We start from the raw sequence: 21,701 nt of genomic DNA, 5'->3' as shown, positions 1-21,701 counted from the left end.
TGAAAGGGGGGGAGGGTTAGTGGGTTGTTTTTTTGTTTTTGTTTTTAAATCCCCTGCACTCGATGTCAAATTCTTGCTTTTCTAAGCCAGCTACTAGTTTTAGTTAGGGGTGTTAAAAATGGTGTCATAGAGTAACCATGTAACCGCTGAAAATCTTCAGTGTAAAGCTTAGCTTTATATTGCAGAGTTTGCACCAAAACCTCCCCTGGAAGTAGGGCTGCCAGTCCCTGTCAGCCTGGTTCACAGGGAGGCCTGCCACAACAAAGCCACCTCCCCAGGAGCCGGCTGAGTGTAACCGAGACCATTAACCGGTGAGCATCAGCTTATCGGTTAATGGGTTATACTCTGACGCCCCTAGTTTTGGTGCAAACTCCTGGCTGCTTGTCACCTCCTTTGCTGTGTTTCGGTCATGTTGGTCTGCGCCCTGCACGTGGGAAAGGCTAGTTCTGATGTGGAGATGCAAAAACCGTTCCTGTCCCGGGGGCTGTGGTCCGTTCCGTTCAGGCGCCAATACCTCACCTGTCCCCCGGGACCAGAGTCCCTTAGACTCTATGGGTCTGTCTTACTTCTGGGTTGCGCGCTAGGGCTCTGACCGCAGAGCTGCCTGGTGGTTAACCACGGTTCCTCACCCGCACTGGCTTTGTTCCACGCTTGTGTTTTTCATTCTGCCTTCGTTCAGCACTCAATGAGGCCTGAAGGCGTTTTGACCAAATAACTCTGATAAAGCTACACCATAAAAATTCTTAATGGCTCCCTGGAGGGGGGGATGCTTGGGCAGGGGAGCAGCGAGTCCTAAAAGGCTTTAAATTAGTTTCCTCCCTCTTCTGCAGTGATTATTAGACGCTCTCTAAATAGCCTTTCCTTAGGCCAGCTGGACCATCTGGCATGCGCGTGGCTGTTTTCAAGAGCACCTGAGTCACTTCCCCTCCCTCCCTTTCCTCATTCCGTCACCGTTGGTGACTGGCTACCAGCCGTGCTCCGGGAGCTGAGAGAGAGCCCGGGGCTTCTGCGCTGAGACGGGGGTGCTTCGCCCCAGGGAAGGGGCGTTTCATGATGCTGCCTGCCCCGGGCAGCACCAGTCTCGGCCTAGCCTCACTTCACCGCCCTGTGAGGCGTGGTCTCCCCATAAGGCAGGGGTGGGCAAAGGGCCCTCCGTGAGCCGGATCTGGCCCACCAAGCTAGTGGATCTGTCCCGCGGCTGCCCTGCCACTCTCCCTGCCCCCAGGTTTATTCCCGGGCAGGAGAACAGGGTCTGGGGGCGGGGGAGCGCGCAAATCTCGCCCCCGCAAGAGCGTGCAGTGGCTAGAGAGACACGCTGGCTGTGCTGGAGTGTCTCTCTAGCTACCACATGCTCTTCGGCAGCAAAGAGACTTGCGTGCTCCCCCAGACCCTAAATGACCTCCTGGTCTCCTCCTGCTAGGCACCTAGAGGGAACCGCCAGCTGTTCTAAAACAGCTGGTGGTTCCCTGTAGGGGGTGGGGCAACGGAGGGAGGGGGAAGACGTCTCGCGCTCTCCCACCCCAGGCCAATTGGCGGGGGGAGAGGGCACAAGAAGTCTCCTGGCCCGGTTCCTTCTGGGGTAGCCCAGGGTCACTTCAGAAACTTAAAAATAGGGTGATGCAGGGTGAATAGCCACTGAGGATTAGCAATGGAGAGCAGAACAGATGGGGAGAGGATGAGGCAAAGGGGGCAGCAGATACACAGGGCTAATTTGAGATGTGGGGAGCAGGGGCAAGTGGGGGAATCCGTTTTGTTCCTTGTAGCTAATTCAGCCCATTCTTTTCTCTCCTGTTTCAGCCCCACGTTTGGGATAAACCCTGTCCAGTCACTGTCTTCTCTCTCCTTAACTGTCTGAACTCTCTCTTAACTGTCTTCTCAGTTAAGGGTAAATCTCTGTTGTAGTTTTCTAAATCCCTTCCCAGCTCATCCCCAAAAGTGCAGCACTCAGCCAGGAAAGAGGCATGTGGGTTTTTCTGGGAAGTGTGAGGGATATCCCTTGGCTCTAGAGGCTCTGGGGGGAGATGCCTCACTTCCAGGAAAGCTTCCATGGGTATTTTGTCTGTTCCGAACGTGAAACCAATCCCTCACGCAGGAACCCGGGGTCAGATTTTTCAAAGGCATTTAGGTGCCTGAAGATTCAGACAGGGAGTTTTGAAAAATTCCTCCCGCTGATTTCAGTGGGACTTGCATGGTGCTTTTACCAGTCTGGCTTTTTATGCTTTTGGTGCTGGGAGCAGGGAAAGCCAGATTTCTCTAAAGGAAGGGTCATGTCCGTTACGTGCATGTAACGTGGGCATTGTGGGAACTCTGGCAAGGCAGCCGAGCTCCCTGCTGGAAGCTGGAACCCCAGATCTGATCTCTTGCACCATCAGTGTGTAAAGATGCGCCTAGCCATGGGGATTTCCATCCGGTGCAAGACTACGTTGGACTTCCCAGGCCTTCAAGGCGGGAAGTGTTTCGTAAAGGAGAGTTAAAAGCCACTGAAGACTGTTTATTCCCGGGCAGGAGAACAGAGTGGGCCCCCAGCCCTGATCTGACTGAGACCAGATGGTGGGTGGGCTTGTTGGTGAAGGTTGCTGGCCTTGCTGGTTTGGAGATAGCAAAGGGCACTCTGGCATGAAAACAGAAAGGAGCCAACAGGGCCTGAAATGCAGTGTGAGCAGTGGACTGCACCCCAGCACCTCCGCTTCGCTCCCTGACGGTACCTCTCCGTTGAATGCTGGATTCTGACCAGCATGCCCTGTAAGCCGTGCACTTGTGCAGCCGCTCGGGAGAGATTCAGCCGGATGGCGTTTGATGAGCGGAGCACCCACAGCTCGGTTTTGTGTATCTCTAGGTGGTGCACATTCGCACATGCCTCGGTGCACGTAAAATTGATTCTGCGTCTGGATGGAAAAGTGCTAATCTGCTTGCCACCGAGGTATCGCCACCAACCCTCTGCTTGGAGGCAGAGAGACTGATGCCTTTTCCCGCACTTAACCCCTTCCCCAGTGGCCAAGTCCTTAGCCAGCCTTCATTGCATTCGGCATTCCTGGTTGAGCAATGTGCTATGCTCTGGGTGTGGGCACGTGGCACTTTGCAGGCTGAAACGCTGTCTCTTGGGGAATGCGATGAGCCTTGTTTTCTTGTGTCTCGCCCTTGCTTTCTATCTGATTATTTTTAGGCCTGAACCGCTCCGCACCTGGGAGCCCAGATCCATGAGACCGGCTGCTAGCTGAGGCTCCGTGTCTTACCCCTCTGGGGCTCCTGACTTCAGCTGGGCCGTGTCGTAACTCGCAGCCTTGTGCCAGCTTCTTTGCCTCTCCACCTCCCCTTGCAACCAAGGCGTACACGCGCAATTTCCTCTGTGCTGGGAGTGAGAGGCCCCCCCGGGACTGAGCTCGTCTCCTCCCGGGAGCGCATTAATGTCAGATGAATTGTGTCAAACTGCTCTAACCACTCACTGCTCTTTCGAAAAGCTAACGCAAGCTGGGCCTCCGTCCTGCCCGGCCAGCGCTTCACGCGGCCCCGGTACTTCGTTCCTCCGCTTCAGTTGCACAAGACAAATCTTTTGGCTGGAATGTCCGAGGGGACAGTCCCCTGGGGGTGGGGTGAAGGCATAGAACGCTCTTTCCACGTGTCGATGCTTGTTTCGAATACTGCCGGGTGGGGGGCGGCAGGAGCGCAGACTTGCAGGCCTTAGTTTGTAAACACAGGCCTTATGCCAGCATGAGACGGGACCCAAGGCCTGGGGGCTTCTCTTGGTCCACATTTTGCCTTCCAGCCCCTTCAGCTGAGTATGACGTATGTTGAGAAAGAGGTGCTTCCCTCTCTGCCCTGCCCATGTGTTAGGGGCTCTGGTTCCCCCGGTGCTGGCTGAGCAGTGACACATGCTGCTGGAGTCCCTGAGCCTAGAGCAAAGTTGTTCTGTCGTGCGCGCTCCGCGTTCCTGCGAGGGGTCTAAAAGACACTTAGAATAGCTAACTTGTTAAACGATTTGTTTAACCGCTTAGCCACAGGCAGGGGACTCCTCTGGCCTTCTGCATTCAGGGTCTTGACAGCCGGGGTGCCGTGGGGAGGGAGCTGCTCCCACCGGCTGGGCTCTCCAGTTAACAGCTTGCTGGCAAGGCTAATGCATGCCAGGGAACTAGCAACGCTGTTACATCCTTACTTCCTGAGTCCACATGGGAGAGTGATTCTGCTGTAAACGGGTCCTAGGATGAGATCATAGTGGTGCTGAAAACGGAAGTGAAACAGCTCAGGAGCAGGCAGGAACCACCCCTGTGAAAGGAGGTAGGCACCTTACACGGCGTTGCTCAAAAACGCTGCTCCTCTGGCAGAAGCATCCAGCGTTGCATCCTCAGAGACGGAAAAGAGCAACCGCGCCAGCCTGAGCTGAGCCTGGCAGACATGCCTGGCTCTGTTTTACCTTTTGGGTAAATAGTTTGCTCCTGGCGGGCCTGGGAGGAGTACAGATGGTCCCCAACAGGCTGAATTCACCTGCTGCAAGGAGGAGGTGGCGGGGGGGGGGGGGGTGCTGGCAGCCTGTCCCCCCAGCCTGTGGAGGAGACCCCCCCCCCCCCTTAGAGCTTCAGTTTTATTTCGTCACAATAAAACCGCCTCCCCTTATAAGCACAGTCATTCCTCTGGCCCCAGCGTCTCCTGTGGGAACCATCGCTTCCTGCCATACCCACCTCTTGTCTGAAACGCCACCTGCGCCCTGCCTCTCCACAGCTGCTGAGCTCTTTCAGCCCTGGCCGGGAGCCAGGGGCTTTGCAGGCAGCTGCCTGAGCCCTTCTAATCTGGATCCAATGAACACCTCTGTCAGGCCCGTTCTGAAAGGGGCTTTGCTTATCCACCGGGCCGGCCGGCCAGGGCCGGGCTCTTCGACCATCTTGGTGTAGGGGGACTTCTGAGAATCCTTGAAGCTAGATCAGGAAAAGAACTCTCGGTACATCTACGCAGCAGTGTTCTTCTGAAAGAACATACCGCGCGTCGACACGACAAGCCTGTACTGCGAAATAATGGGGATTTAGAGGACTTCTCGCTCCGACTCCTGTAACCCTCATTCCCCCTTCTTTAGCGCCGCTACTCAGCTTGCACCGTCTGCAGCAACGGACGTGTTTGCCTCCTGGCACCTGGGTGGTATGGAGTCTGCTGGGTAGCCCGGCGAGCGCTTCCTACTGGGGTTGGGAATGGTTAACCAGTTAACTAGTAAGCCAAACCCATCCCAGGTGGTGCTCCCCCGGGATGGTTAACCGACGCCTCAGAGCCGACACCTCCGTGTCAGCACGCTCCTTAACCCCCCCCCCCCCTGCACACAGTGAGCTCCGTCCCCGGCCCCCTCCCCACCAGCGCTGCCGCACTCCTCAGCTCTGGTAGGAGCAGATGCGGCAAGGCCCTGCCCCCTCCCCCGTTAATACCGACTATTTAAAGTCTAAATCATTGCTCAGCTCTCTCTCTGCAGGCAAAGTGACAGGAACATGCCTGTGAGGAGCCGGGGAAGATTTGAAAACGGTTCTTAATTTATTGTCTGTCTTCCCAAGCAAGTCCTACCATGTACAAGCAATAAACTGCGTCTCCTTCGGGGATAGCCAGGACACGCGCCCATTAATCACCGCTGAGTCCCTCCCTCCCGCCTCCCTTTACCCCTGTGCAAGCCACAGATCCTCGTGGCTGCCACCACCTGGCTTAGCTGTTTTACTGGCCGGTGAGGAATTGAGCCAGGGCAGTTTCCTCTCTGGTCTCCCAGAGGCTCCCATGTCTCGCCTGGGGGTGCCCTCGCAGCCTGTCAGCGTCTTGCCCGCAGACACCCAGGGAGGCTTGAGACCCTGAGTCCTAACAAGGGATGTGAATGGTGAATTGTTTAACTGCCGTGGGCAGGGAGCTGCTTCAACCCAGTGGGCCCGGCACAGGCAGGGGTGTTCCAGCCCCCCAGAACAGCCCCTGTCCATGGGGCGCCCTAGCCCAGATGTGGTGGGGGACCAGCCCAGTTGGTGTGTCCTGTCCTCCTCTAATTACCGATTAAACAGTTTTACATCCCTAGTCCTAACAATGCTCTAAACCACAAGCTAACCATCCTCCCACGTGTGCCAGTGCTGCCTGGGGCCCTGTTGCCCAAGCGTTGCCACGGAGCAGTCCTGGCCTGTCTGGCGCACTTATCCTTCCAGCCTTTGCTGTGAGACTCTTTGGGGTTACAGCTGCAAGCGCGCCAAAGCCGACAGCTTGCCACGTGCCCGGTGGTGGTGCCGAAGGAGACCCCCGCAGGGCAGGGAGAGCATGAAGTGCCACGTGCCCAGAAGGGGGGCACGGAGGTGAGCTGTTCTCCCAACAGGGAGTGGGGCCCTGCTGCACACGTCGTACAAACAGCAGCGTCCGTTCCAGAGGGACCCGGTGAGCTTCATCGGCTTCCCCTCAGATGAGCATCTCTTCTTGGGTCTTTGGAGAGCATCCGCTCTGACACACCAGGAGGGTCTCCGGCCACGTGGGCTACAGTGGGCCCTGCGCCGTGTGTCTGGGGCCTCAAGCCGCATTCACAGCACAAATACGAATTAAGGCTCCTGGCGTCCCCAGGCCAATTCTGGACAGCTCTCCCAGGGGGCTCAGAACCAAGGCTGTGGCTGAAAACAGCAGGCGTTGGAAGGGGTCTCAACCCAGCACGGCTCGGTATTCCGGTCTAGTGTGTGACCACCGGGGTGGAGGGCAAGAGGCTGACGGTCTCATTCCAGTTAAGAGAGAGCAACCGAACGTTTCCAGACTCCTGGCCTTCAGCGCTCTCCTGTCCGGGAAGCAGCGAGCGCCGCAGATGGGCTGAGACATGCTGCTGCGTTCACGTGTCTGGCGGAGAACGAGCCTGCGCTGCTTTGCCCACAGCGATGCCAAGCGCTCCACACGCTCCCCGCGACAAACCACGAGATGCCGCCTTTGCAGCCTGGCTCTGCAGCCCACCCTCCGTGCCGGCCCTGGGTCGGGTGGGGATCCATGCTGGCTCCCTGCCCGATCTCCCCAGTACTCGGCTCTGCCCTGGTGAAGGGCCCTGGAGCACAAAGCCTCTCTCATCCCCTGAGTAGACAGCGTCCACGTCCTGAGGGCAGCTTCCCTGCCACGGGCCTCCCTCCTGACTAGGCCAGGGTGCTCTTTTGTGGGCAGAGGATAGAGGAGTCTCCACAGGCCGTCCCAGGAAAGGGGTGGTTCTGGGAGAGGCCTGTGTCCACTGGGAATCAGAGTTAGGTCAGAGAGTAACTTCCAGGCCCTGGGCTGGATTGAATGGGGCTCTAGAGGCGACGGGTCCATTGGCTTTCAGCCCGGCCTATCCCCAGTGAGAGGAAAGGCAGGGCCAGGATAGCACAGCAGGCTGGAAAGATGCCCTTGTGCCCTTTCCATGAGTGACTGGTGTGGGGCTGCCTGGGTGAATTGGGCCAGAGCAGCCGTGTGTGGGAACGCTCCCCGTGAAACCTGGCCGCAGCAGAGGATCCCTGGAGACGACAATGGCGCTTTTGTTGGCGAGGCCTCGAAGGGCACATGACATCCCCTTGCACTGGGCCGCGTGGGGAGGGGGGCACTGAATCTCTTCGGCAATGCAGAAAAAGGCTGCTTGTAGCCTGACCCTCTCTGAATTGGGTGAAGGGTTTTACTCCCCAACAGCGCACGGGGTTAGGAATGGAAACTCTGCCCCCTCCCGTGTGCCCTGTGCAGGGAGGCACCCGCTACCCACGACCTTTGGACCAACGCCAAGCAGGGGTTGGAGCTCCAGACACGCCGTTTGCCATTGCTACCCCCGTCGGGTGGACGGGGTTGGCCGCGGTAACCCTAGCTCAGCGGTTCCCAGCCTTTTCCAGATGAGGACCCGTTTTGACAATTCAAGAAGACGTGGTGACCCAAGGCAATTCAAAAACGGGGGGAGGAGGGAGGGCAGAGCCACCTGGGGAGACACACGGCGACCCTTTTGAAATGGAATGGCCACCCATGTTTGGGTCCCGACTCAGCTGGAAATAGTTCTCCTCTCTGACCTTCCCCTCCCCCCCGATCAGACTGACACCTGCACCCTGCTGCAACCAGAGAGCGTGTCACGGTGCTCCCCGCCCCTCGCTGTTAGCCCCCTCCGTCCGGGGCAGGATCTTCCCCAGTTGTTTTCCAAGAGAGTGTCGAGGGATGGGGGAAACGTTCTTTAAAGGAGGATTAATTGTTGCCTTTCAGATGCTTGAAGACTGACCCCAGATCCTGCCGTCCCAGGTCATTTGGCCTGGCGGGGGCCTCCGATTTAAAAATCCTCTGTTTCCCCTTGCCTTGGAATGTGAATGATTGACAGGTCCCCTAGGAGCATGAGGTAAGGGCCTGGACCCCACCGCACGGACCTGTCGCTCACATTCTCCTGCTTCGCATTTAATCTCCAATATCCGACCCCCGGGCTCTGCCTGCCTCCCGCGAAGAAGGAGCCTGGCCTCGCTCTTCAGCCCCATCTGGGGCTCTGCATGGGCTGCCACGCAGGGCGCACGTCAATCGAGAAGCCAGGCCGTGCAGCCGTGCTCACCCCAGGGGGCTGGGCACTGGAATCACAGGGAATCGTTAATGTCATTAGACGACCGGCGTTGGGGGATGGGGCTCTTCTGGGAAACAGCACGTTGGCACACGCTGCACTGCACAAGAGAGCAGCATGATCCTACCATGGGAGCAGGAGGCAGGATCTCCCCAGGCCAAGCCCAGCTCCGCCGAGACTTACTAAAGGGGCCCTGGGCAAGCCAGGTGTTCGGGGGTTTCCCACGCTGTATTAACGTTTCCCTGGCAGGCTCAGCATATGCAAATGGCCTTGAAGATGGAAACGCCCCGCCCCCCTCCCCTGCTTTTCCAGCAGGAAGTGTTTGGATCCGTCCCTTTCCCGTTGCTTTTGGGGTCTCAGGTGGTGCGTTTCTGACAGCAGGCGATTCAGAAGGACGTGGGAGGAGGATGGTTCTGAAAGCAGGAAATTCTGCAGCGCAGGCCCCTTAGTAGCACAGTAATTCCTGCAGGCGTGGGCGGCGGGTGAAGGCCCAGCTGGGGGAGGCAAGACGAAGCCCCGCCCCTTCCCCTCCCAGACCCCGCCCCTTCAACATTCCCTCCTCCTCCAAGCCCCGCCCAACCCTGCTGAGGGCCGGGGATGCCGTGTGGCGTGACCCCAGCCTTCCCCAACTGCCGGGCTGCCGTGCGGCATGTCCCCAGCCCCTCAGCAGTGTAGGCAGTTTTGGAAAGGCAATGCCTTCCCTTGTCTGTCACCCCTCCGCCCATGCCTGCAGGATCTGTGTATGGGCCCAAAGTCTCACTGAGGCACCAGCCTGTGGGAAGTTCTGGGCCACAGCACAGGATGGTGTTTTCCGGCGTGGCTTTTGAAGGGTCCTGTTGATATTTGGCCTGAAAGGAGTTGGCAGTGCCCCTCTTCAGTGCAGTTTCAGCAGCCAAGGGACCGTATCCTGGCAAGCCCTGGTCCACACCATGGCCTCCTGCCCAAATGGCACTTGGTTGTGTCTTCCAGGCTAGCGTAGCGGAGGAGAGGGCCGGTCTGTACTGCTGTGCCGAAGAGCTTTGCAAATCCCTGGGAGCTGGGTTCTGGCTTCTCACAATTGCACGCCCACCCCCCGGCAGGAGACTCTCTTCTCAGACACCAAAATATGAATGACCAGGAAGCGGCTGGGGTGGATTTCACCTGGATCAGCGGTTCTCAAAGCGTGGTCCGCGACTGACTTGCAGGTGGGCCACAGGCTTGTGGCTTGTCCCTCCCCTCCCCTGCAGCAGGGAGCATATAGTGGTGCCCCACCCCTCCTCCCCTCCTCACCAGGTTGGAGCACCAGCACTAGCTCCTATTAGGGGGGTGGGTGGGTGGAGGGAGCCTTGTGGGATTGATCTGGTGTGCAGGGGGAGGAAGTGACTCCCCCAGCTGGTGGAAGGGGGAGTGGCAGCACAGGAAAACGCTCGCTTGGAGACTTTCCCCGCTGCTCCCATTGGCTGGAATCATGGCCAATAGGAGCAGTGGGGGATGGTGCTTGGAGTGGCAGCAGGCACAGAGCCAAGTAAGTGTTCCCTATTCCCCTCCTACCAAGACCCCGTACCCCAGCCCACTCCTGCACCCAACCCACCCCCCAGGCCGCTCCAGCACCCTATCTCCTAGTCAGACCCCGCACCCCTACTCCCTCCTATGTCCATTTTATCCTCATGGGTGGTTGGCTGGTGGTCCGGAAAAAGGTCTGTGTTCAGCGGTGTGGGCGGCGGGCCAGAAAGTTTGAGAATCTCTGGCCTAGACTGTACCCAGTGTACCTACTAGAGCCACCGGCAGAAGCTTTTCTGTCTAAGGATGTTAAATGTGGACGAATCAACTAATGGAATAGTCAATGTAATTTGCATCGACTATTTGCAGGGCTCGACAAATCCGTTTATTACTCGCCCGTGGCAAGTAGACTTCAGCCGGTCGCCGCATTCACTGGCGGTGCGTGCATGTGCAGTGTGGGTCTGGCAAGTGGATTTCGCTGCGGTTTGTCAAGCCCTGACTATTTGATTAGTCGGTAAGGGCACCTCCGCCCTTGAAATGTGGCAAGAGCCCTTCTGGCTCTTGCTACATTTCAAAGGCGGAAGCCCCGCCAGTTCCCCGTTGCGCCCCCGTCTCCCTCTCCCGCCCCCAAGATGGTACTGGGGGAAACCAGTTTTTAACACAGCTCCTCCCAGCACCCGATCCTTCTCCCCCCACTTGCTGCCTGTCTCTGAGGATATGTCTAGACTACAGGGTTTTGTCGACAGAAGTTTTGTCGACACATACTGTCAACAAAGCTTCTGTTGACAAAGAGCGTCTAGACGACATCCAGTTCTGTCAACAAAGCAAGCCGTTTTGTCGACAACAGTGTGGACGCAAAGGACAGAGTAGATGTACTAATGCCTTCTATCGACAGAACTCTGTCGACAAAAGGCGTTATTCCTTGTAGAATGAGGTTTACATACGTTGACAAACCTGCTGACTTTTGTCGACGTTATGTCGACATAACTCAAAGGCAGTGTGGACGTAGGTATAGTTTTGTCGACAAAACCCTGTAGTCTAGACACACCCTGATAGAGGCAGCCCGGGGAAGGGGTGGAAGTGACTAGTTGACTAGTCGCTAACATCCCTGTTTCCATCCCCTGCAGAATGTCCTTCAGGGAGACCAATGGGGGAAATACAGCCCAAGGCTGAAGGAAGAGGAGCTGCATGGAGCTGCTGCTGTTTCTTTTACAGGCGCTTTCCTAGGAGCTGGTCTCAAAGCTGCATTTCTCAGCTGAGCACGTGAGCCGCCTACGCCTGGCCAAAATGACCTGCTCCTTGACGGGTCGCTGGGCTCAGGGCCAAGAGAGCCAGAGGGTCAGAACAGTTAGAAACAAAAGATTGCTCGGAATGCCAGGCTGGAGGCTGGGAAGGCAAAACGTTCCACCGGCGGGCTCCCAGGCGTTTGCCCCACAGGGGCCCTCGCGCGCAGCTTGGGGTACAATAGGTATTGGCTTGAGCCCAAATCCGGCTCCAGTCCAGCCATCCCTAAGTTGACTCTCCAAAGCTGCACCTCAGTCCCTTCCTCGCATACGTTTCTGTGCAATACAGGCTCTGCCTGGCCCTCGTGAACTTATGAAGAGAGAATAAAAAGCCTGAGACTGTTCAGCTTAGAAAAGAGGAGACTAGGGCCATGTCTACACTCGCGGCTTCTTGCGCGAGTAATATGCAAATGAGGCTAAGCGTGGAATATCGCTGAGCCTCATTTGCATGCCTAATGAGCCCCCATTTTTTTCAGACGAGGCTCTTGCGCAAGAAGGAGCATCTACGCTTCCTCCTCTAGCGCAAGAAAAACCCTCTTGCGCAAGGGCCGTTACACCTATAACTTGACAGGAAGAACGGCCTTGCGCAAGAGGATTTTTCGTGCGCAAGAAGGGGCAGTGTCGACGCTCCTTCTTGCGCAAGAGCCTCTTCTGAAAAAAAATGGGGGCTCATTAGGTATGCAAATGAGGCTCAGCGATATTCCATGCTTAGCCTCATTTGCATATTACTCGCGCAAGAAGCCGCGAGTGTAGACGCCGCCTAAGGGGGGATAGGAGAGGGGTTTGTAAAATGACGTACGGAGAAAGTGAATAAGGAAAAGTTCGTTACTTGTTCCCATAACACAAGTACTAGGGGTCACCAAATGAAATGAATAGGTAGCAGGTTTAAAACAAACAAAAGGAAGTATTTCTTCATGCAGCGCACAGTGGACCTGTGGAACTCCTTGCCAGAGGAGTTTGTGAAGACTAGATCTTTAACAGGGTTCAAAAAAGAGCTAGATGAATTCATGGAGATTAGGTCCACGAATGGCTATCAGCCAGGAAGGGCAGGGGTGGTGTCCCTAACCTCTGTTTGGCAGATGCTGGAAATGGATGACAGGAGGGATCACTTGATGATTCCCTGTTCTGTTCCCTCCCTCTGGGGCACCTGGTGCTGGCCACTGTCGGCAGACAGGACACTGGGCTAGAAGGATCTTTGGTCTGACCCAGCGTGGCCATTTTTATGTTCTTAAGAACACGCTGTGCAGGACTTCCTGAATTGGAGGTGGGGAATGGGCTGCAAAGGCTTTCACTTCTCTGTGTACACATCCGTCACCCATGTGCCATGGGCTGGTGCTCCCCGCGCAGTTCCTTGTAGGACGTCTGCCCCAGAGAGACACCACTTGGCATCGTCGGGAGGAGCTTGGCAGTGGCTGAGGAGGGAGGGTCTGACGCTGGCCAGAGCAAGGGGCAGCAATGCAGGTTTCCTGGGCTGCCTTCCCCATAACTGCTCTTGGACCAGTTCCCGGATCTGCCTGTGCTTCAGTTTAGGTAAAGCGCTTGGAGACCCGCGGGCGAAACGGGCCAGAGAATTTCTGGGCCTGGCGTCTAGATTCCCCCTCGCTCCTGAGGCTGTGTCTGCACGCAGGCTCCCTCACTGTTGCTCTGTACAGGGGCGGGGAGGCCGCTGACCCACAGAAAAATCAGATGGTTTCTGGGTCACCATCACAGGATGGCAGGCCTTCGTGGAGACAAGACGTGCTTGCAGGTGGTTTTAAAACCCTCCCGCTCTCCGTGCTTTGTTCCTGAGCCCTTTGGTTTGAGGAGGCTGTGTGGTCGCGGTCGTAGATAGCTGAGGAGAAGGACCCCGGACACCCACGCCCAGTCAGCCCTGCGGGGAAGCACAGTGGGGCCCGGTGTGCGAGCAGGAGGGTTGTGGAATGCCGCTCCCGGGGAGGTAAAGGCACCAGGCCTGACGCCTGAGGAGAGGAGACGGTGCACGTAGCTCAGCACTGCAGCAGGAAGCCCCAGGGGGCAGTCCCGCAGGCCGAGCGAGAGGTCCGTCTGCCGGAGCTTTGTGCGAGGAGTGATCTCAAGCTCCGGGATCAGTCAGATGGCGGAAGGGGCTAACTTAGGGAAAAAAACGTATTTGGGATGTTTTGCCAGCAGTCCCTTCATTGTGTTCTCTGCTCGTTTTCGGCTTCCCATGGCCACTTCTCTGTTTCCGAGACTCATAAATCCTCAGGTTCTCCCAGGCGGGAGGGGCGACCATCGAATCGGCTGCGACATGGGTAAGTTTTGTTTGTGTGTTGCCCAGTTACCGGGAGCACAGGGCCAGAGTATGCTCAGCGGCATTCACACAGGCCAACTTGGGCGAGTGTTTGACCTCTCTTGCTGGCTGTGCGCGGTACACAGGGCTGGGCCAGTCGTATTCTGTGAATGGGGGGAACCAGCCGAAGCCCTTCCGCCTCCATCCCCCCGTTGGCAGGCCTGGTGTGCTAGTATTGCTCCACGTCGGAGCTAGCGAAGAGCCCGAGAGGGAAACGCACGGGATATTTAGCAATAAAAAAAGAAGGGTTTAATTTTCTCTCACATCAGTTTCAGGGGTCTAAGAGCACTCAGGAGATGAATAAAGAGGGCAAACGTGGCCTCTCGGGGTGAGGGAGGCAGATTTGGTTTGAAACAATTAACATTCCACACACTGAAAATATTCCCACTTCCCCCGCATTATTAACGGTTCGAGAGCTGCTCTCCCAGCGTCAGAAACTCCAGCCTGCAGTTGCGGTGGCAGCGAAAGACACCTCATTCGGTCGCACAGAGAAGCTACTTGCTGTGTTACAGCAAGGGGCCTGTTTAGGAGCCGAGGCAGGGAGTAGCTATCCCGCAAGCCGTGCACATCTGTGCTGGGACTGAGGGCGTGGGGGGTGCTCTCCCTCTCCCGCTCCAGCTTGCAGTAGTTCCTTTCTATCCAGGGTTTGCAGTTTGGTTCAGTGGCTCTCAGCCTCCCCTTCCCTCTTTGTTCCTGCTCCTGTCCCATGCGAGTGGGGCGTTGCGACTAGCCGTGCTATCGGTGGCGCAGGTGTGATCAGAGTTCCACCTACAGCCTGTGTCGGTGACTTCCCCTGCAATCTCTAGCTAGGGCGGTGTGTTGGGGGAAGGAGATAGCGCTATTGACATATACACTGGAGCAACCGTGTACACAGGCCGTGTTAACGTTAGATTTCCCACCTGACTCCCTAGCCCCTGGCTCTGAGAGCTAACGTTGCCGCTTCGTTGGCGATCGTCATCTCTGTGAGCCTGAGAAGATCAATCTTGTTTACTATGCGGATTAGGAAATCCAAAGGAGAAACCTGGTTATTCACCAGAGGTAGGGAGGGGGACGTTGCTATTTCCAAACCATTTCCTTCTCTGATGTCCGGGGGACACTGCAGCAGGAAATAATCTTTCACCTGTCACTTAAATGGAGAGTGTTGGCTCATGTTAAAAATCCAGTGGCATATTTTTCCCATTGACTATCCAGGCTGAATTCCAGTTTGAGTAATTGCAGTCTGATTCCCTAAACCCCTCTGCAGAGACATCTGGACCTAGGGGTCTTCTAGACTCTTTCTGGACTGTTCTGTGCTCCTTTCAAAGGATGCTACAACACAGCGGTAGGGATTGTATGAGATTAGAGCGCAAACTCTTGGGGGATGGGTCTAGACTGACCGGTGGTGCACAGCATTCCTGACTGGGGCTTTGCAGGGCTGTGGTAATAGGGAGTTTGTCCAATGTTTGGATTTTTTGGTACAAAATTGATCGACCGAGGGAGCTACAAGTCTGTCAAATTGGGGGATGGAGGAAGAAGCCACCATGGCTGAACTCCTTGTAACTGTACAGTCAGTCAGATTGGCATTTACAATTGTGGTGCCTTTGACCAATCCTTCAGAAAATGCTACAGAGTTTCTGTCTCAGAACGAGTGTGATGATCTTCTTTCTCGGTGGAGAGGCATTTGCAGGCTCTCTTGTGTTCCTGCTCCAAACACACAGGGCGGATTGGCCCGGCAGGATACCGGGAATTTCCCGGTGGGCCGTCGTGTCCGCATGCCGTTGCCCCTCACTTGGAGCAGCTCTGTATGCAGCACGCAGAGCCTGACCCGCCACCTGCGCCGTGTGCCGGATATGACATGGGGCGGGGCCTGAGGGGCACACAGCGGTGACGTCATGGGGAGGGCCATTCTCAACCCATTTCCCGGGCCTATTTTGATTGCCAATGTGCTCCTGCAAACACCCCAACCGTCTCCGCTTCAGAAACATTCTTCTGTCACTGCAGTATAGGGGGCATGATGCCAAAACCTCTGGTGTTAGGTCAGTGATCCTGGCTGTTCAGCAGAAAAGGACCGGGGGGTTACCGTGGATGAGAAGCTGGATATGAGTCAACAGTGTGCCCCTGAAGCCAAGAAAGCTAATGGCATATATGGATGCATTAGGAGGAGCATTGCCAGCCGATCTAGAGAAGTGATTATTCCCCTTTATTCGACACGGGTGAGGCCACATCTGGAGTATTGCGTCCACTTCTGGGGCCCCCGTTACAGAAAGGATGTGGACGCATTGGAGAGGGTCCAGCAGAGGGCAACCAAAATGATAAGGGGGCTGAAGCACATGACCAACAAGGAGAGGCTGAGGGATTTGGGCTTGTTGAGTCTGCAGAAGAGAAGGGTGAGGGGGGATTTGATAGCAGCCTTCAACTTCCTGAAGGGAGGTTCCAAAGAGGGTGGAGAGAGGCTGTTCACAGTAGTGATGGATGGCAGAATGAGGAGCAATGGTCTCAAGTTGCAGTGGGGGAGGTCTAGGTTGGATATTAGGAAAACTATTTCCCTAGGAGGGTGGGGAAGCACTGGGACTGGTTCCCTAGGGAGGGGGTAGAATCTCCATCCGTAGAGGTTTTTAAGTCCCAGCATGACAAAGCACTAGCTGGGATGGGATAGCTCAGTGGTTTGAACATTAGACCCAGAGTTATGAGTTCAATCCTTGAGGGGGCCGTTTAGGGATCTGGGACACATCTGTCAGGGATGGTACTTGGTCCTGCTGTCAAGTCAGGGGACTGGACTTGATGACCTTTCAAGGTCCCTTCCAGTTCTATGAGATAGGTATATCTCCATATATTACATTATTGAATTGGGCTTGCACCTGTGGAACTCCTTGCCAGAGGAGGCTGTGAAGGCTAGGACTATAATAGAGTTTAAAGAGAAGCTAGATAATTTCATGGAGGTTAGGTCCATAAAAGGCTATTAGCCAGGGGATAAAATGGTGTCATTGGCCTCTGTTTGTCAGAGGCTGGAGAGGGATGGCAGGAGACAAATCGCCTGATCATTGTCTTTGGTCCACCCTCTCTGGGGCACCTGGTATTGGCCACTGTCGGCAGACAGGACACTGGGCTAGATGGACCTTTGGTCTGACCCAGTACGGCCATTCTTATGTTCTTATGGACGCGGTGACTCCTGAGGTCTCTTCCAGCCCTAGGATTCGATGATTCCTGGCTCTGGGGATTCTCTCTGGGCTGTTCGTCACTAACAGAGAAGATGCATCTCACAGAAACAAAGTCCGTTTAGAAGACCCATGCACCTTTCCGTTTTAGGATGTTTTTTTCACTTTCATAATAAAGGCCCCAATATCAGAAATAATTAAGGCTCATCAAGAATATAATTTCTCAAATGATTCTCCATGCATGCAAGTTGTTCCTAGTGCTGGATATTGCATGTGATTTAAAATGTGCATTCATTCGTCTCTTTCATCCGCAGATGGTAGCCAGTATCTGCATATGTAATTTATATCTCCTTGAGTGGAATTATCGGATGAAATATGCATTACACAGCTCCATTAACATTTTTACTCCCACGGCTTTTAGCTCTTGGGTTAGTTAATATTACACACACAGAGCGTGTGGGTCCTTATTGCAAAGCAAGAAGTTGCACAGAGGGATTTAAAGCAGCTACAGAATGCATTCCAGGTCAGGTTGAATGTCTTGAAATAGAATCAAATTGAGCTACTAAATTACAAGAAAGCAGGCCAGAAAGGGGCATCTCTTCTCTGAAGCATTGGATGTTTCGGACATAAAATCAGACAGACCTCTGTGGAGCCTTCCCCTTAAGTCTCCCAAACCTAAAGGCGTCTGCAGAATCCTTAATATCCAAAGGTATTTCTATCCCATCCTTACATGATTATTGAAAGACTAAGTATTGAAACCTGAAAGCCAACAAAGAACCCCCCCAGTGTTGAATGGAATTTGGTCCTCGGTGCTCGAGCAACTTTGGGGGGCAAGGAGAAAAACAGAAATGGATGAAATGCAAGGAACGTAGATGATTCTTTCTCAGCAGACAATGTAAGGTTAACCAATGCACCATCTGCATGTGTCTCTGTTAGTTTAAACGGAACGTTTGAGGGTCTTTGTTGGGTTATACAACATACTAGTTTGAGTCCAGCTTGCGGATTTTTTTCGTATTTTGGTTTTCCCTCCAGGTAAAAAATAGGAACCATTAATTAAAATGGAAACCCCACCCGCCTGGCACTAGAAAATGACTGCAGTGGGTTCCGTTTCTCACTCCGGCTCAGAGGAGCAGTGGCCAGGGCTGATGTGACTCGTTAATGGATAATGACTCCCCTAGACACATCCTTCGCAGAGCTGGCGTCGCCGCTCTAAATGGGCAGGGCCCCCAGTGGCTTTGAAGAATTTCACTCCTGGGAGATGCTCTTCAAGGCCTAATGAGCTTTAATGACTTTGAGGCCTGCCGAATGCTGCTTCCCTGCTTTGCTGCATCTTGCCTGTCGCTGTAGACCTGGCGCCTCCCCCGGGGGGGGGGGGTGGCCGTGCGCTCACTCGTGAAAGGTGCTCCAGTGGGAAGGCTGTAGCCCTGTGAGAACGGCAGTAGCCACAGCCAGCGTGAGGAAACCAGCAGTAGCTGGCACACGTGCTGATGTGGTAGAGCTGAAGCCGGAGATGCAACCTGAGGCTTGTAAAAGACAAAAACTCCTGCAGCAGGGCCCCGATGAAGCTTGGACACCGATGCTGCCTGTGCCTAGGAGCAGCCATAGCCAAGGGCTACGCTAAATCCTTCCCTACTGGCTCTGGGGTGTGAAAAATCCACACCTCTGAGCCAGGTAAAACCGACCTGGCCCCCGGGACCGACAGAGCTCGGTCAGCAAATGAACCTTCCATCTCTGCGCTGCCGCCTCTCAGGGCAGGGCATTCTCCACTGTGATGGGAGAGCCCCGTCCATCACCAAGGGGCAGCACGGTGCAGGCCCTACAGCAGCGATGGGCCCCCCGAGGCTGGCGAGTGTCCGCAGGAGTGGGCCTCCTTCATCTCAGTGGGCCTCCAGGCGGTTGTAGTCCAGGTGATCTGCTGGGACAGGGTGGTTGTGCTAGTATTTGCAGGGAGGAGGGGGACTGAACCGTAGCAGCGCAGTGATTGGATGCCGCGGGCGCGCCCGGCGCTCAGTCAGTGCTGTGAGTAATACCAGTAGGAAAAAAAACCCGACACGGATGGAAACCAGTGGAATCTGGCTGCCCTGCGCATGGGCAACGGTCAAGAAAACGTCTCTGGGGCCACACACAGCCCCCCGACAGGCCACTGGTTGCTCACCACAGCTCTACAGCTGTCTGCTTCCACTCTGGGGCTGGGCCGGGGGGAGAGCACCCGCCAGCCTGCAGAGTGTGCTGAGTGTGACCGCGGCGCGGCTGCTGGCTTTGGGGCCCAGTGCGGAGGGAGCTGGAGGATCTAACGTGGATGTACAGCTGCTTGGCGTTTAACCCGAGCCCACGTCTTGGCCTCTGCTTTCCCGAGGGCTGACCCGTCCCCTGTCCTAGGAGGGCACGTGGCACGTTGATTGCTGTTTGACTGTCACGTCCTGTTTTGGAAGAGGCTCCTCCTCCTGGGCAAAGCTAGGAGCGCCAGCAGCCAGCACTCCAGGTGCCAGACGTGGCTTTGGTCAGTAAGAGGAACTGCCCCTGAAAAGCCAGGAGCCGAGCTTTGCTTAAAGTCCTTACTAAAGAGCTTTGTTTCAATGCAGGTGCACCCTGGGAATTCTGCTGTATTGGTTGCTCCGGTTTACTTGGGCCCGGCGCACACTGGTGGAGAAAATCGATGCAAGATACGCAATTCCAGTTATGTGAATTGCATAGCTGGAGTCGGTGTCCTTGTACCGATTTTTCTAGGGCGGCCCCACAGTGGGGAGTTGGATGGGAGAAATGCTTTTGTTGACTTCCTTACTCCTCGTGACAATGAAGAGTACTGGCTCTGATGGTGACACCCTCAGCATTTGATTTAGCAGGACTTTAATAGACCTGCTAAATCGAGCCCCAGAGAATCGATCGCCAGGGCGTCAGTCCTCCTGCAAGTGGAGACTGGGCCTAAGGGTTCTTGGCTCCTACTTCCCCCGGTCTTGGATACACGAGATAAATAGCTCTTTAGCAGGGAGAACAATCCAGCCTGTTTTCCTTGACATTCATCGGAGTAGACTGTGAAGGACTGTTGGAGGCGCTGAACGTGGGCGAAGGGAAAAACACCCGCGTCTGTCTGTGGCTGGCGTATTGTAACACACAACCCATCTGCAGCAGTCATGAAGGGTTCATGCAGGGTAGTGGAAGGGGTTGCCGAGGCAAAGAGTGGGAGAAACTTCTTCTGGCGGAAGCGTGCCACACAGCCTGTTTTGTCATGCACCCCAAGTGGAGCGTGCTTTCACAGTCGCCGATTTTGATGCTGATCAACTGCTACAACAATCTCTTTCACTCAGAAACCTCTGCTGGCCTGTGTGACGTGTCCCGTTCCCCCATGGTTCTTTGCCTCCAGCTACGGGCGAGACCCGAGGCGGACTGGACTATTTGGTTTGGAGCCTAGCTTTTATATTTTTACCGAGATTTTTCTTCTCTTCAAGGCTGGAGTCAGACATTGCCCATTGGTCGGAGTCGGCCGTTCTTCACGATGGACTTGTCCTCCCGCCGTTCCCTAGTTGGTAGTTATGTTCCTAAAATAAAACAGAGCCAAGAACTAGCCGCAGACACGGTCACCACATGGCGAAGCAGCGTGGGGCAGCGTAGAACTGTGGGTCTGACTAGAGTTGTAGGAGGGGGAAGAGCACTGGCTGGCAGCGAGTGAGCGTGTGAGAAGTTCGCAATGTCTGCCAGAATTACGACTCCGGCCAGGGCTTTCGTCCTGCCGCCAGGAAGGGTCGTTCCTCTGTTTCAGTGTAAAAGCCCATCTTGTGGCTTGTGCTCCGGCGTGGCTCGCTTGGCGCGACAGCGAGAGATTTAAGCAGCTTGTCTCAGAGGAGTAATTCAGGAAGAGATCAAAAGGCGACAGCTTAATCCGGGGTTGGCCTGGCACAAGCAGTGGGAAGTGCCGGAATGTTCCGAGCCGCAGCAGAGGCCTGAGGGACGAGGAGGCCGCTGAACGTTCCTGGCCGGGAGGCTGGTGGGGTGGGGAATGGGTTTCCGAGGAGCCCGGGGACTTGGCTTCGTCTCTGCAATGGGTGCACAGAGACTTTGCTGCTTGGAGCCATGGGGGCCGACAGCTTCTGCGGGCCCCCAGGCAAGGGGTGTGGGGGGAGAGGGGGACTGGGCCGGCGCGGCTCCAGTTTGGGTGGTTCTAGCACAGAAAAGGTGCCGTGGTTTTCACCGGGGTGTTCTCTCTCACACGTAGTGCCTCAGTAAGGGCACTGCCTGGCTTCTCCACCCTCTCTGCTCTTGTCGATCCACGGCGCTCAGCCTTTCCGGATGACTGTCCTCCCAGGAGTCTGGTTTGTCCTGCAGACCCCACATTACCCCTCCCTTGAAAATGCCGTGCTCACATACTCAGCTCTACCAACACAGGAGTCACAGCACACCACGACTGGCAAATCGGTGGCTTTCTCATTTTTGCTGTGTCATTAGGGTGGATCCGTTGGGATGTGAATATGGCGTTTGCATTTCGGTGGACAGGACAGTCTAAATACGTCGCCGTGTGAAATTTGAGTTTGTTCTGACTTGGCTAGCGCTTTTTATGTCGCCTGTTGTACGGCGAGGCAAATCTCTTGATGAGTTGACGTACCACCATTGGAGACCTCCGTGGACCCGGGTGAGAACCACTGGTGTAGATCGTAGTTAGACCCAGACTCACCGTTAGGAGGCAGCATTTTCTGGGTGCTGGTTATTCCAGCAAAATGCAGGACAATGTAGCACTTTAAAGACTAACAAGATGGTTTATTAGGAGCTTTCGTGGGCCAGACCCACTTCCTCAGATCAAATAGTGGAAGAAAGTAGTCACAACCATATATACCAAAGGATACAATTTAAAAAAATGAACAAATATGAAAAGGACAAATCACATTGCAGAACAGAAGGAGGATGCGGGGGGGTGGGAAGGGGGAGGAAGGAAGGTAAGTGTCTGTGAATTGCTGATATTAAAGGTAGGGAGAGTGGGATGTTTGTGAGTT

The 21,701-nt window shown here is 55.3% G+C and overlaps 1 protein-coding gene across 3 annotated transcripts in view; it reads left to right on the top strand.

Annotated features, from left to right (window-relative positions):
• The window catches only part of LOC102450481 (carboxyl-terminal PDZ ligand of neuronal nitric oxide synthase protein), a 73,572-nt gene that overhangs the window by 26,065 nt on the left and 25,806 nt on the right, over positions 1-21,701 (top strand). The window contains exon 1 of one of the 3 annotated variants that reach the window (XM_075905421.2): positions 9,610-9,699. The exons of the other annotated variants lie outside the window; for them this stretch is intronic. Within the exon in view, the coding sequence (XP_075761536.1) occupies positions 9,625-9,699 (75 nt within the window). The 5' untranslated portion in view covers positions 9,610-9,624. Of the gene's footprint in view, positions 1-9,609; positions 9,700-21,701 lie in introns of those variants that run through there. 3 annotated transcript variants of the gene reach the window in all.

Source organism: Pelodiscus sinensis, chromosome 23 (genome assembly GCF_052426305.1).
Source record: "Pelodiscus sinensis isolate ZL-2025 chromosome 23, ASM5242630v1, whole genome shotgun sequence".
Classification (NCBI taxonomy): domain Eukaryota; kingdom Metazoa; phylum Chordata; order Testudines; family Trionychidae; genus Pelodiscus; species Pelodiscus sinensis.
This window is presented reverse-complemented; position numbering and strand designations above follow the sequence as displayed.